The 16443-nt window shown below is 32.6% G+C and overlaps 1 protein-coding gene across 1 annotated transcript; it reads left to right on the top strand.

Moving 5' to 3' along the window:
* Positions 1-3065: 3065 nt before the first annotated feature.
* On the top strand, positions 3066-3692 carry LOC142642456 (uncharacterized). Its single transcript, XM_075816812.1, has one exon. The coding sequence runs from the start codon at positions 3113-3115 to the stop codon at positions 3602-3604; it is 492 nt and encodes a 163-aa protein (XP_075672927.1). The 5' UTR covers positions 3066-3112; the 3' UTR covers positions 3605-3692.
* Positions 3693-16443: the final 12751 nt, after the last annotated feature.

The following is a 16443-nucleotide window of genomic DNA, read 5'->3' as shown; positions in this document are numbered from 1 at the left end:
TATCTATATATTACATTTATAATTGTTTCTATAATAAATGAAAATATGATTATAAAATATATTACTCTTTATTGAATTAGTTCAAATTGCAAAACTAAATTTAGTAAAACCACCCTAAAAAAATTGTCACGCACTAGGGGCGGCTATACATGTAACTTAGGGGAGTCAAATGAACATATCAACCAACTGGTTAATTATATATATACCTAAATAAAATTTTGAACACCCTGATCCTTTTTGTTTTTAATCTTTGCTAAAATAAGTTTGAATATGATTATCTTAATGCTACTTTCACAATATTTTCATAGTAAAAGTTTAGTGGTAAGTTCTAACTAGTTTTTATTTGGACCCACAACTGACATAAAATTTTTATTTACTATTAACAACTTGTCACTTAGATTGTGTTGTGAAATTTTTGTGAAAGTGTTGTGTCGGTAGCACTACTATTAAAATATTTAATTTTATAAGAAAAAAAAATGTTTCATGTTTTTTCTCCTTTGTTATTAAAAAAAGAAGAAGAAAAAAAAACCTTATCTCCAAATTCTAGCTCACTTTAGCATTGACAGTGGAATGAAGTTGTTTTTCCCTACACTTTCCTTTTTCATCAACAAAAAATCACACCGTCTATACCACCAACATATATATTTATCTATATGTGTGATTCTTTCATCATTATCTCTATCTTTTTTTCTCCCTTCTATATTTTCTTGGTTTTTCTCTCTATCTTATCAAATAGTTTGATAAGTTATCTACAAATTTCCAAGGCCAAAAAGTATTTTACCATTTGCTCTAATTCCAAGAGAGTGACCACATGTATGGTTAAAAAGCCATACACTTTCAAAAGCAAAAACTTATATAAGTTACAATTTTTTTTTTCTTAATTTCAAGTTTTTTTACAATCCAATTCCCAGGTGTGTTACTATTATTCTTTATCATAAAATTTTATTTAATTGATAATACATATAAATATAATAAATTATTATTAGTTTGACAAAACTGTATGATTAGTTATTTAATTCTATTTATTCATGTATTTAATGATTGATGTCTTAACGATCTTTAAACTATTAATAATTTTTTTTAGGATATTGTACAATATAGTTGTATTATATACAAAATTGTATTTAGAATATTATTTTAGATTATTGTATATATAAGGATAAAGTTTAACTACAAAATTGGTTGTAACTTAAAACTATAATTTTACTCAATAAAATAAACATGACTATATATTTTGAAAATCTAATTGTTGAACTACATGTTATTTACACTCTCAATACACATGTCAAATTTTTGTCAATTGGATATTATTTACAATATAATCTATAAGTTTATATTTTATACATAATTTTAAATTACAAAAACTTACAATTTAAACAATTTATTGTATTTAGAATACTATTTTAGATTATTGTTTATATAAGGATAAAATTTAACTACAAAATTTATTGTAACCTAAGGATACGACTTTACTTAATAAAATAAATATTACTACATATTTTGAAGATCTAAATGTTGAATTAGATGTTCTTAATGCTGTCAATACACTTGTCAAATTTTTTGTCAATTGAATATTATTTAATATGTGACATATAAGTTTATATTTTATGTGTAATTTTAAATTATAAAAACTTGCAATTTAAACATTTTATTGATAATATGATTTTTTTTTTTTTTTTACACAAGGCATAAATTTTACTCTATCCTAATCTAAGTATATATGTATGTGAAACTCCCTCTTAGAGACTTGAACTCCAGCTATTTCCCCCCACGTCCCACAATCACTTAATACATTAAGAGTGACCATTGCACCAAGAGCGCACAGTAGTATATAACTATTGTTCTTTAATATGGAAGTTTTATACACACAAAAAAGGGAAAATAACAACTTACCTATGTGTAGTTTGACCGAAATTTAAGTTGTTTACCTCTGATTTGAAATTTGACACTTTACTCACCTGAAGTTAACTCAGTTAGAATTCCATAACTCACATCTGTTAAAAACGAGATTAAATATATAATTTTGCTCTACTTTTATGTCTCTTTCTTCAAAAACACAAGATCAAATAAGATCAGAAGGAATCCAGCGGAATACTTGCATCATGAGATTTCAAACTTTAGGTCATGGTTGTCAAAATCCCGATTTGCATCCTACAATCCTACGATTTTACGATCCCACCTGCCCAAAATGATTCGAATTTTTCAAGGATTTTTCGATCATTCAGGATCGATAGGATCGTACGATTTTAACGATCCCAAATGACCTTGATTTCTTGTACTCTTCTTTATAGAAGGCTCATTTGAACCTAAATAAAAAATAAAATCTCAAAAAACCAAGTTTTTCCACTCTAATGTAAAGATGTGTCAGGTTGACCCAAATAAAAAATATCCCCATAGAGTGTTACATTTTGATATTTTTGACCTATTTAAATGGTGCTTACAAATGGATGTAGTGATATATGACAATTATATCAATGAATGTATAATTTATGTGATTATTTAACATACTAATGTATATCTTTTGTTTTTTTCTCAAATAATGTAGGATCTTATGATCCACGATCCGATCCTACGATTTACGATCTCACCTGCCTTCCACGTTCCTACGTAGGATCCCAATTTTGACAACCTTGCTCTAGGTAAACAATTTAAATTTCAGTTAAATCTTTAATGGGTAAAGTATCAAATTTCAAATCACACATAGGCAACTTAAATTTTGGTCAAATCACAGGCAGGTAAGTTGACAAAAAAAAAAAAATTTACTCACCCCACCCGCTACAAATTCCTAATTCCACCACTATTCACCCCCCAAAATTCTTTTTCTAGAGGAACACAACGGACAGGTCAGCAATTAGTATTTATAAAAATTAAGTATACGCGCATCCGCTCTATATAGCGGGGTATTAAGTATTAACTTTCAACAGTTGCTTTTTTGTTGATTTCGTACAACAAGGCCCAGATCAGTTGGGATAATATTTTATATAACTATCATGTGTCAACCACGAAGAAAAGAAACGGCTCTCTTAATAACTATTTTGGAAAGAAGTGCAAGCTATCTTATGGTTTATTTTCTTTCAACCTCTTCAACATCTATTTCCCTCTCACAATAATTATGGGTTTAGTCTGTATTGCAATAAAGATACCGAAATCCATAAACATTAGATTTTTACTAAGCATGCTGGACCATATAAAGTTCATTGTTATGGTGGCACTCACACGTCTAGGTCTGCTCAATCCGCCAGAACAAGCAGCTGAGACTGAAGAACTTTCCACTGGTTATGTTCTTGTAATGGATGGTTCAATTCCATCACTAATCCCAGTCGACAGTCTAATGGTGTTGATCAAGAAGAGGGTTCCTGTGATAGAATATAGTGGTTTTGTTGAAAGACACAGAGCACTGAATGATGATGAAGACGTGGATATGGAAAAAGAATGTTCTGTCTGCTTGAATTGCGTGGAGAGAAGCCATCAGATCAGAGAGCTGTGTAATTGCTACCATGTGTTTCACAAGGAGTGCCTGGATAGATGGGTGGATGAGGGTCAGGTGACCTGCCCTTTGTGCAGAACTCTACTGTTTCCAGTAACGACAGGAAGGATAATTTAGATGGTATAAGAGATATCAAGGTAGTATATTTGTTAATTAGAAGCGTAAAGTTGTAATTTACAACTAAGTTTTATGTTGGCTTTATTCCATGACAAAAAGTGTTGTAATTGTATAAATTTGTTTCATTGTATTTTTGTGGATTTTTTTTGTATTGGGTTTAGTATTAAGTTGGTGAAGACTTAATCTTAATTGAAGATTACAGCATTTCGCAATTAGCTCGTGAGAAGTTCGCGAGAAGGGTTCCCGTGAAAAGGGCATGTGAGAAGCACATGATTGGAAGCTGAAGAGTCGTGTCAGGCTATCAATTTCGCAAGTGCCTCGCGGGTAAGGCCTTCTCGCGAGATACCCGTGAAACTCTCGCCTGGAGGATTTTTAAGTGTGATTTTTTTACCCTTTACCCATACTATATACACCCTCATTACCCACAAAAGTATGAAATGCCATTAAGAGAGAAAAACCCTAGATAGATTTTCAACAACACATACACCCATCTTTTAGAGAGAAAGAGCTACCCATCCTTAGTGAGAAATCATTATAGCATCTTCTCCATGCCTCTGCTATTGTCATACCTTGAGAGGATATTTGTACCTAAATACAACTCACATATTTTCAGAGTATAAAGAGTGTTTTGGAACTTGGAAAGTTTTGGAGATTTGCCAAAAGAAGCCGGTAAGACTTGGCAGATGCAATTAGGCGTATTGTTGGATCCGAAAAGCTAAAGAAGACATGACTCTGTGAAGTCCGTTGGTAGCAGGAGTCTGGAGGGCTCAAGTACATTGGGTAGATTAGGCTTAGAGGGTCTTTTGTTATTCGTGTACTCCAACTTTATTCTCTAGTGGATCGATTACCGCTTGGAGGGCGGCGGAGAGGTTTTTCGCCAAATTCTTCAGTTTCCTCTTCGATAACACATCGGCGTGTTATCTTGTGTTTGCATCTCTCTTCCTTTACTCTCGTGCTTTATTTTTATTGTTTGTTGTTCATGTTTATACACTAGAGTAGTATCGACTGATTGCGTTTCATTTACTCTTATTTCCGCACTTAGTTTAAGTTAGAGTAAAATCAATCTAGCCGTAATTTATTTATTGGGGGTCTAATCATCTCTTGTGTTTTTAACACAAATCCAAACTTTCAATTGGTATCAGAGCATTCAATTGGTATCAAAGTGGGTACACTTGTGATGGTTTCATTACCTAAGTGTGATCCTTGACCCCTTTGTGTGTTTTGTCATAGATAGTACTTTGTATACTTCTATGGATGTTGTTGATTGTAACATGTTATGTGTTTGTGAAAATGCCTTTATGAGTATTAATCTTCAATATTGTGATGATATGTTACATGAACCTATGGTTGTTGTTGATATTCCAAACATCAAACTCTTGAAGAAAAAAGCTAAGAAGTTTCATAAGAATTTGAGCAAGTTTCATTGTGAAAATGATAATTTGATTGCTAAGCTCAATGAATCTAATAAATTGGTTGAAAAGTATAAAAAACTTGCTGAAAATTCTTTAGAAAAGTTGGAAGAGTTTGAATGTTTGAATATGGACTTGGATTCTAAACTTGTTTTGTCTAACAAACTAGTTGGTGATCTTAAATGTAAAAATGAATCTCTTAAGATGCATGTCAAATGTTTGATTGCTGAACCTATTGTAAAAAGGATGAAATTATTTGTTGCAATCATGTTGTGGTACCTAATTTTGTGTCTATTATGTGTTCAACCTTAAAGGACAAATCGGTGTACATTCCTCCACACAAAAGAAATCAAAAGATGGAGAGAAATGCCCTTAAGCCAAAGCCTCTGTTTAGGTCTCAGTCTAAGGATTTGGATGGATCTAAGTTTGTTCTAACTTGCCACCATTGTGGTGTGATTGGTCACATAAGACCACAATGTCCCAAGTTGAAGAGAGAACAAAACCATGTTGTTAATTCCCTTCCGAAAATGCCTAATAGACCTAAACACATTGTTTGTCACCATTGTGGTGCCTTTGGTCGCCTTAGACCTCATTGCTTTAAGTTTCATGCTCTTAAAAGAATCAAAAGAAAGAGAAACTTGAGTTTCATGGAAGTTGTGCTAAAATGGGTAAACCGGATTTGAGTGAAAATAGCATGTTCTTGAAGAAAGTTTTTAATGTTCTTACCTCCATGTCTATGTGAATCTCCGGTTCTCATTCTTCCAACCCTCGCCTCACTTCTCATTAGACACTCATTCCAAACAATCGTTTCGTTTGGATGATGAAGGGTTCCTATGGTTGAGCTTATGCTCTTTTGGTCCTTAATCTAATTCTTTCAATCTTTGTAGGACCCTTCATGCATTAAATGCTTCATTGTCATGCATTTGTGCATCATGCATCTCTTTATATGCATTGTTTTTGTTGTTTTTTCATTTGATCTTGCTTTTATGCTTTTGTTTTTGTGTGTGTAAAAATCCAAAAACACATAAAAAGTAAAAAATTCAAAAAGTAAAAAATTCAAAAAGTAAAAAATTCAAAAAGTTTGATCGTATATATTTGAGCACATATCACATGTGAGTTTGGCCTAGTACTTTCGTACTAATGACGTAGTGCATTTACGAGCTTAGCTTGATTTGTATGCACATCTATTTTTGTGGGAAAAATCTTGAAAGCTATGTGTGATTGTTGTAAATCGATCTTCAAGCTTGTTATGAATGATTAGTCAATAGTCTTGTTGGTCTTGATTCATGCATAGACTCGTGCCTATATTTTTTCCCACGCTTTTATGTTTTTGCTACAGATCTCAAAAAATGTAAATCTCAAAATGAAAAGAGATATTGAGCTGCAAAAGCCGTCGCACATACTAGTATTTGACTAGGAAAAAGGGAAAGCGACTTGTATTAAAATGTATAGCGCCTCAATAAGACAAAGACTCTTTCACAAAGTTGAAATATCAAAAATTTCAAATATTGATCTTAAAATGAGATGTTTTGTTCAAAACATGATCACATATTATGATTTGTAAAGAAGCCAAATGAAAAGTTTCAAAGAAATGTAATCAATTTCTTGTGGGAGATCATCTATGCACATTTCTATGATTGAGATAGTCCACTTGGCTTAATACTAGTTGTGCATGACTTGATTGAATTGATCATTGAAACTTCACTCTAGACTAAGGACTATTCCACATTTGATACTTACACACAACACACAAGTTTAATATTCAATGAATGCCTATTTCATTTGTGTGTTCGTACATGTTCAAATGTGATGTGTGTGTGCTCAACCATATGTGGATCAAACCAAAAAGATTTTTATTCTTTTTGTTTGCTTTTGGAAGTGATTTGTATCACTCATGTTTTTCAAAGTTTTTCAAGTTGTTTTTGTGTGAAAAACATGTTTTCTGAGTGTTTTCGTGATGTAAGCTCAGTCACGAGTTAAAAGGTCCAATTCTCAAGTTTTTCAACTTTGGAAAGAAAGTTTCGCGACTGTTTCGTGAGTAAAGCTTACTAGCGAAATACCAGCGAGATACCAGCGAAATTTCGCAAGTATGTAACCAGCGAAACTTCCCACGAAAATTTCCAAACCAACTTTTAAAGGGCATTTCGTGGGTCATTTGTTTTAAACGTCCCTCATCTTCTCCCAAACCCTTGTTTTAATGTTTCTACATCAAAACCCAACTAAATTTACGTGTTTTTCATTCCATTAACATCTCTAAGGTAATTTTTAACTCTTTTCATTGATTTTGATTATTAGATTATGATTTTGGGGGTTTTATGTTCATAGTTGGGATTTTCTCAAATGGAAGTTGGAAAACTTAATTTTTGTCAATCTTTTTCATTGGGCTTTTTTTTTTTTAAATGATGATTTGTTTTGGATTTTGGCCCATTGTGGCAAAAATAACATGTATTTAGGTAAGATTTTCATATGTTCTTATATTGTTTAACATACATGTGTAGTGTGTGCACTCTAAGTGTTTGCACTCTAAGTATTTGATAAAATACCCAAATGACATTTTCTCGTTGTTTTGAACTCCGATGAGTACCAAACTTTGGGGATCACCATAATTATTCATGTTTATCATGTTTTGATCATTGGTGGTGTGTTTTATACACTTTTCCCCATGAGTGCTTATTCATGTATCGGCCATGCATCTCACATGCACACTAGATGCACATTTGCTACACACACTCTAACACTTGACATGTTTTGCTTGAGTGCATTCACTCATGCTATTTAAGTCTTTTTAGACCATTTTAGCACATGTAACATGTCTTGTGTCTATATCATGCCTAGGTTTATATTTTATTCCATCATCCTTAACATGTCATGTTTACTTTATGCTTTGTAGCATTGTTTTCTTCAGATGTTTTATTTTTGGTTTGAGCTTCTTTTTCTCATACATCTTGCACTTCTCATGCATCATACCCTTGTTCATTTCTTCTTTTCTTTTCCTCCTTCCTCTTGCTTCATTTGTCTATTCGTGACAAAAAGGGGGAGAGTATACCGGTGTGTTTCGTCATTTCTATATGACTCATGTGCACATTCTTAAGGGGAGAAATTCTACCTCATGCATACTCATAGGGGGAGAAAGCCATAGGGGAGATGCATATACCAAGACCTTTTGTGTTTTGCATTGGTTGTGTGTTGGACATGTATATATTCTTATGTCTTTGTGCTTTAATGACTGTATGTTCGGATGATCATTTTCTTTACTATATAATCATTGGAGTCATTTCCATATGACTGTCATGTGTTTGATTAGGTTGCTCATATGTTCCACGTCATGTTTACTTGATCGCATTTTACTTGTTACATTGTACTTGTCCTTTTACCACTTGATTTACCTTGAGGGTTTAATGTGTTTTGTGCAAGTGTTTTAGGTTACAGATATATATGTTCCAAGTGCTTCACAGCTTCTAGATTTAGGTGTGAGTGAATTATTCCATTGTTCCCAAACTCACATTTAAGTCTAGAGTCTGTTGTAGGGTGTTTTGTCACGGAATAGCCAAAGGGGGAGATTGTAAAGTTGTGATTTATAACTAAGTTTTATTTTGGCTTTATTCCACGACAAAAAGTGTTGTAATTGTATAAATTTGTTTCCTTGTATTTTTGTGGGATTTTATTGTATTGGGTTTAGTATTAAGTTGGTGAAGACTCAAGCTTAATTGAAGATCAGTGCATTTCGGGACTAACTTGCGAGAAGTTCGCGAAAAGGGTTCCCGTGCAAAGGGCGTGTGAGAAGCACATGATTGGAAGCTGAAGAGTCGTGCTAGGCTGTTAATTTCGCGAGTGTCCGCAAGTAAGGCCTTCTCACGTGATACCCGCAAAACTTTCTGCCTGGAAGATTTTTAAGTGTGACTTTCTTATCCTTTACCCATACTATATATACTCTCATTACCCATAAAAGTATGAGAGGTCATTTAGAGAGAAAAACCCTAGATAGGTTTTCGACAACACAAACTCCTATCTTTTAGAGAAAGAGCTATCCATCCTTAGTGAGAAATCATTGTAGCCTCTTCTTCATCCCTTTCCCATTGTCATACCTTGAGAGGAGACTTGTACCCAAACACAACCCACACCTTTTCAGAGTGTAAAGAGTATTTTAGAGCTTGGGAAGCTTTGGAGATTTGCCAAAAGAAGCCGGTGAGGCTTGGCGGATGCAATCGAGCGTATTGCGGGATCCGGAAAGCTAGAGAAGACATGGGTCCATGAAGTCTGTTGGTAGCAGGAGCTTGAAGGGATCAAGTACATTGGGTAGACTAGGCTTGGAGGGTCTTTTGTTATTTGTGTTCTCCAACTATATTCTCTAATGGATCGATTACCGCTTGGAGGGCGGCGGAGAGGTTTTTCGCCGAGTTCTTCGATTTCCTCTTCGATACTATTTTGAGTGTGTAACAATATACTTTTCTTAACTTACTATGCTTCACATTGTCTCTAGGGCAGTGATTATCACAAATCTGTCCGGATTCATTGTCATTGTTTTCGTTTATTATGGATATTTGTGTAAAAATTGTGGACATCTTGCACGCAATTTTGGATATGATGTGCATGAAGTGTGTGACAAAATTTATCTTGACCTCCAAAGCCTAGTATACGGCTTTTTTCTTTTTTTTTGGGGGGGGGAGGGGGAGGTTCTCTCTCTGTCTCTCATTTCTATTTAGATTGACAATCAACTTTCCATAAAATAAAATAAAAAGTAGAACAAATCACCATAGCATTTGCAGACTCTCACGTGTGCTTGAAATCATCACTCAAGGCACTAATAGAAATCATTGGCCTCAAAGTTGGAATCACATGAAATTTGGCAGGCTAAAGCAAAATGATCTTTTGAGAAATAGTTGTCGCCTTGTCATGAGGTACCCCTTGAAAATGGCAAATTCCTCTGTTTAAGCTCCGAAAATTGTGATTTTGCCATTTGAAGTAATTTTTGTTTCCTATATAACTTTTTACTCAAAAGTCAGAATAAAGTCTTACTTATTTTAGAACGACTCTTAAGATCAGTATTTTATGATTCTACATTTAACACAATTTTGCCACTTTTGATAAATTTCAGTATTTTGTCACTAATCGTGTAATTAGTGTGAATTAGGTTTCAAATGTTTCCTAATCATCTCAGGGTTTAACTTTCTCAGTATTTATATGTTTTGTAACTGTCAAAAGCTAATCACATTACTATTAATAAAATTGCAGAGTTTTTCTCAAACTTTTCTTTAGAGGATTCCATTTTATCTCCTTATAGATTTAGGGAATCCCTCATGGATTCGAGGTTTACTACCGAAAAGCTAACAGTTTAGTTTTTGTCTATTAAAGAGAGTATCGTGTATACTTTCTTCAAGCCTCTACGACATCAAAAAGCATGACATTCATATGAATCAAACTGCAAGTCTGCAAGTGAATTCAATTTAGAACCTATACAAAATGACAGCAAGATAATCATATTAATCATCCAAGACAAATCAGGGATCTTACTTAGAAAACAAGTAAGATATCAATCATTAATACAGAATAGAAAACTTAATGAAAACAAGTGGCAGGTAGTGTGGAGGCAGTCACGTATTAATTATACATATTAGGACAACAGTCACGAGTTAACGACTAACTTCACTTAAAAATAAATTAAGAGATAATTTGTCTTTTGTCCTAATATGTTTTGTTTCACACATTCAACAACAACAACGTAAGAAATATGTATAGATAACATTGACTTGATAGGATGACTCTAGTCTACTATTTTCTGGGATTGCTACGGTATATGACTGGACCTGATAAAAACAATGACTTGATAATGATAGATCGTCAAATATTGTTCATATAGTTTCAAGCTTTTTGCCCTTCTCTCATTTGAAAGTGCAGCGCTTATCTTATTCGTCCGTTTTCCTGCGCGGTGTCCTTTTCCTTACGTTGTTGTTGTTGAGTGCGTGAAACGAAACATATTAGGACAAAAGACAATTTATCTCTTAATTTATTTTTAAGTAAAATTAGTTGTTAACTCGTGTACAATAATCTGATAAAAATTCTATATATAAATATAAATGGATTAAAGTTTATAACTTCGTAAGAAAGTGACACTTATATTTTTGTATTTGATGTTTATATGATCTTAAGGTGAGAAAGAAACTACTTGCCATCTCATTAATGTTTTAAAATTTAATTACGTGACTACCTCCACAATTAATATACACCACTTTATAATTTATTTGTTTAATATTCTACACCTTTCCTCTCTGAACTAATGTCTTACAGCTTCACCTTATTACGTGACATGTTGCAGTCCCTCATAGCTACTCAAGCTGCACAAGGTCGGCTTTTGGATACCTTGATGGGTGATGATGATGCCGAAAAAATCACCAGTAAGTTGCAAACACTCTCTAACTCGAATCAACACCTGCAAAGAGAAAAGAGAGAGACCTAAAAGAGAGCACCGGTGTGGTGCCGGCCAAAAACCCTCTGAAGGTCAAGTTAGAATTTTCTTTCAACCCTAGAGTGCCAAAGTTGAGTTAAATGTGCGTACCTTGCTTTGTGAGGGTTTTGGAGTATATATAGTAGCATAGGGCCGAGATTCTCGCCTTGGTCAAGAAATCATTTCCTTCTAGGAGAGTGACTCGTGGAATTTTGTATCTCTTAGAGTTCTTTTCCTTATATGAATCTTCAATCAAGGCTAACGTGTAGTGCAAGAATTCTTCATATACACGTTGGCGTGAATTACAATCAAGGCCATGTCAGCCCCAATCATATAGTGTGATTTGAGGTAGCCCGGAGAACGACGGGAGAAATTATGTGCATGCATTCTACCTGTCCGTCTACTACGCATCCAACCTCCTTGGTCGTATAACCCGCCACACTATCGTAGCCATTTCGTGGTGGTACCGTCATGTTGGTTTTATCCCCGATCAGGTGACATGCCGGACTTGCGTATTATTCAACTACATCAGTTGAGAAGTTCCTTGTGATAAGAGTTGATGGATTAGGGGGAGTGTTGTTCTTTTTTTTCGGCAGTGGTATGTGTAAAGCAACATGATAAAGCTGAGTCCAAACGACTGTAGTAGAGCTGTGATAACACTAAACTGCAGGTAGCTTAAGTTAGGTGTTATCAGTGGAATTAGTTACTTATCCAAGTCCACATGTCAACACCTCATTCATCTATGCACGCATCAGCACCTGATTAGATTATGCTATGACTTGTTAGGTTGTTTTCACACCAAGGTTTTGAAACCTAGATCGTTCATTGAACCGTAAAAGGGAGAGATTTAAGGTTTTTGAGGTCAAACCGAGGTTGAATTGTGGTCGAACCGTGATGATGTCATAATTAATTTAATAATTAATTAAAGTCTAAATATAGATATTAAATTTATAAAACTAGAAAAATTGACTAATATATCTATATATGTGAGGGAAATTTAATGATTTTCAAGCATATATTTAATAATTAAATAAGAAAGTTAATCAAATAAAATAATAACCATGAAAACATTAAAATTTATGATTAATTTTTGAAGTAAAGTCGAATATCTTTGAAGGATTTTAATTATAATTATTTTTTATTCCTTGTAAGAGATGGATGATTTAATTAAGTAGAAGAAAATTGTGTTAAGTTGTTTTTATTAAAAAAAAAAAAAATTGCTAAGGGGTTGGACCTCGCGGTTCTTTACCGGTTCATGCGGTCCACATGCAGTCCAACCCTGATTTTAGGGGTTCACAGAATTAACTAAAAACTGGTTCTTTATGCTTAAAAAACCAGTTTTCATCTCGGTTCCTAGTTTTCACGATCCGACCTTCCGGTCCAGTCCGGTTCTGAAAACAGTGTTCCACACTCTACAGAGTTAGTTATGTATATATTGAAGTCTATTATTAGAATCAATAAGGTCAAGAATTCAGAATTTCATTCTATCAAAATCTTTCATTTCCTTTACTCTGGTTTTTTATATTTTCCTTTCCCTTTTTATTGCTTTTCGGTATGTACTTTGGGGTTTCTATACCCACTTTTTTTTTTAACTTTTTTTTTTTAATACAAGATAGAATTTCTACTCTAGCATAATCTAAGTGTATATGTGTGTGAAGCTCCCTCCTAGAAACTTGAACCCCGACCCTTGCCCCCCGAACCCGAGGAGTAACCAAGTACAAGGGTGTGCGATGGTAAAACTTTTTTGAAACTCTATGCTTTTGTGGTTTTTGCTAACATGTGGTATCACACTATTTAATATTAGATTCATCACACACACTTTGCGCATGCAATAATGCTATTTTTTATTTATTTGTTTTTTTGGTATAATATTATAATGTTTAAAAGTGATATATAAAGTTTCTTAAAAAAAAGTGATATATAAATAATCGTGTGTATTTTTTTTAAAAGAAAGAGGTAAGGTAACATAAAATAATGTTTACAATTGAGATAGATAGCTGTAAGAAATTGAAACCCAATGAGACATTGGAATTTATTGATTGAGATAAAAATTGTGATAAGTAAACAAATTTAAGATTTAAACAAAAGAAAGATGATATATGTTAGTGTCGATGGATGGAGATTTGTGATAATTATATAGAATTTGGATAACAAAATTTTGAAATGTTTTAAAGAATTTTTTAAACAAACTATAGAAATTTCGAGATAAGAATGTGTAGTTTTTACGTGAGGTAATAGGTTTTTTTTTTAAGTAATTTTGTTTTTTTTTATAAAGATAATTGAAGCATTTAAATACAAATAGATAACAAATACAAATAGGAATTAGACATTTGAATACAAATGGGTCGTGAGGATAACTTTTTTTTTTCTTTTTTCCTTTTGTACATGAGATAGTATTACTCTTTTAACATTTTTTGGAAGAAGTAATTTTTTTTTTTTATAAAGATAATTGAAGTATTTGAATTCAAATAGAGAAAAGAAATACAAATAGGAATCAAACATTTGAATACAAATGGATGGTGAAAATAACGGGTTTTTGTTTTTCCCTTTTGTATGTGAGATAGTATTATTGTTTTAACAATTTTTGGAAGAAGTAATTTTGTATTTTTTTATAAAGATAATTAAAGTATTTGAATTCAAATAGCTAACAAATATAGATAGAAATAAGACATTTAAATACAAATGGGTGGTAAGAATAACGTTTTTTTTTTTTTTTCCTTTTGTACGTGAGATAGTATTACTGTTTTAACCATTTTTGCTTTTTTTTTTTTTATAGCAAAAAAAAAATTAAACTAAAGGGTATGTTATTTTAGAATTTGTATAAGGATATTTTGGTAAGCAAAAAATTGAAGACGAAATAGGGAGATCCTCTTATTAATAGTATAGATGCTTCACATGCTCCATATTTGTTGCTTATCTTTAGTATAGCATTGTGATATATTCTTCATCCATCTTTATTCCACACATGACTTTGATGGTTTCTTTTGAGTGTTTCAATAAAGACAAGTACATTCCAATCAAGAAACTCAAAGCCTGTTTGGTAGGAGCTTTCAAGTATTGTTGTTCAAAATGATGTGAAAATTGTAGTTTAAAAATGTTGTGAAAATACATATTTAAAGTACTCATAATGCAAAAAAATGTGTTTGGTACCATGTTTCAAACAACATATACATTTTAAAATGTAAAAAAAAATATAATTGTGTGTTTGGTATGTATATGTATTTTTTTTTTTAAGTGGTAACTTTTTAACAAGTACAATTATTTTATTAATATTTATTAGAGGAGTACACGTGAGAGAGAAGGGAGGAAAAGAGAGAAAGAATATTAAAAAGAAAAAGATGAGGTGTGCATGAGAGAGAGAGAGAAAGAGAGAGTCGTAGTTATGTTAAGTCTCATTGAGTGGGTCCCACACTTTTCTAAATATTTACAAAAGTTTCTTTGAGTAATGTTATTTGAAAACTAAAAATTTGTAGGAGGAGCTTTCTAAATTTAGTGTTTAAACACTCTAAAATGAGAAACGTAACTCAAATACTCTTAAATGAAATCTCTTACCAAACCCTTTTTTTTTTTTTTTTTTTTTGCCCACAGTTTTCAGAGTTAAAATACTAAAAACTGTTGTTTTAATTATCTTACCAAACAAACCCTCAACCTCTTTTTTCAACTTCTAGGTTAGATGTTTTAGGTTGGGAATATTATTTAATCGGGCTTTATGTATCAATTTTGGTTTTTTCATGAATTTCTAAAAACAGAGATTTTAGATTTAAGTTTTAGGGTTCATTCACTTATGGTGAAACAGGGAAGATAGAAAATAGATAAGAGAAAAGTTGAGAGAAAATTGATTTTATGGGTGTTTGATTAAAAAGAAAAGGAAGTTGAAATTGGTAGAGCCCAAGTATTTTCTCTCCTAACCCACCAAAAATTTTCTCCTCTATTTAGGGAGAAAATAGAGGGAAGAGGAATAGTTGCAGCCAATGATTAAACTAACCTCCTTCTCCTCTTACATTTCTTGGTTAATTGCTTCTCTTTTTTTTCTCCTTCTTGGGCATGATACAACAAGTGCCATTGTTCCTTCACTTTTGTGCCATTGTTCCTTCACTTTTGGGTGATTGCTTTTTTTTTTTTTTTTTTTTTTCAGTTGGTTGTTGGCCACTTTTTTTTTTTTTTAATTGGGCATCATTTTTTTAAATAAGGACATATGAGTAAACTTATACAAACTTTTTTTTTTTTTTCCATTCCTCCATTTTTCCACCCCAACCAAACACAAATCAAGGAAACTAAGGTTATATTTGGTTATCATTTTTGTTTTTTGTTGACTTATTTTTAAGAATAAAATCAAAAAATAAATTTCTTATGTTTTCAAAGTTAAAAACCCGCTTGGTTAGTTGAAAAGGAAAAACACCGCACAAAAGGAGTTCTCCTTAATTCCAATATTTTTAGCATCCATTATAACATAAGCACAGAAGAAAATAAATAAATAAATGGAAGATGAGGGAAAATCCGAAGTTTTGGTATTGATGGGTTTTAAGTCCCTTCCAACGAGATTATTGTATGGGTTCATTTAAGTTCATTTAAGTTTTGGTATTTGAACAACTGGTCCTTTTTTTTTTTTTTTTAATACATTTTAGTTTCTTGTCTAAATAAATATCCATAATGTCAAAAGAAATAGTTCTCCCATTAGCACATAGCATTGGTAGACCCACACATTAGATAAAACATAAGCAACAACGTGATCTTCTAGCAAGGCAAACACATATCAATGTCAAATTCTTGCTGCCAAAAAGCAAACAAATCGCACCTCACCTTGGCTAATTTATGCCACCAAAAAGCAAACTGAGGCCCTTGCAGCCTACTGAAGCCACGAATGAACAAAGGTGGTCCTCTTCTTTAGGATTGCCTAGTTAATTACAACTTACACAGAGTGGCGTGAAAATAAACGGTCCCCGTGATGAGAGAGAGTAAACAAATGCTGAATTCCCTTGTTTTGCTTT

Source organism: Castanea sativa, chromosome 7 (assembly GCF_040712315.1).
Source record: "Castanea sativa cultivar Marrone di Chiusa Pesio chromosome 7, ASM4071231v1".
Classification (NCBI taxonomy): domain Eukaryota; kingdom Viridiplantae; phylum Streptophyta; class Magnoliopsida; order Fagales; family Fagaceae; genus Castanea; species Castanea sativa.
Note: the sequence above shows the minus strand (reverse complement) of the source record. Positions and strands in the feature narration are given on the sequence as shown.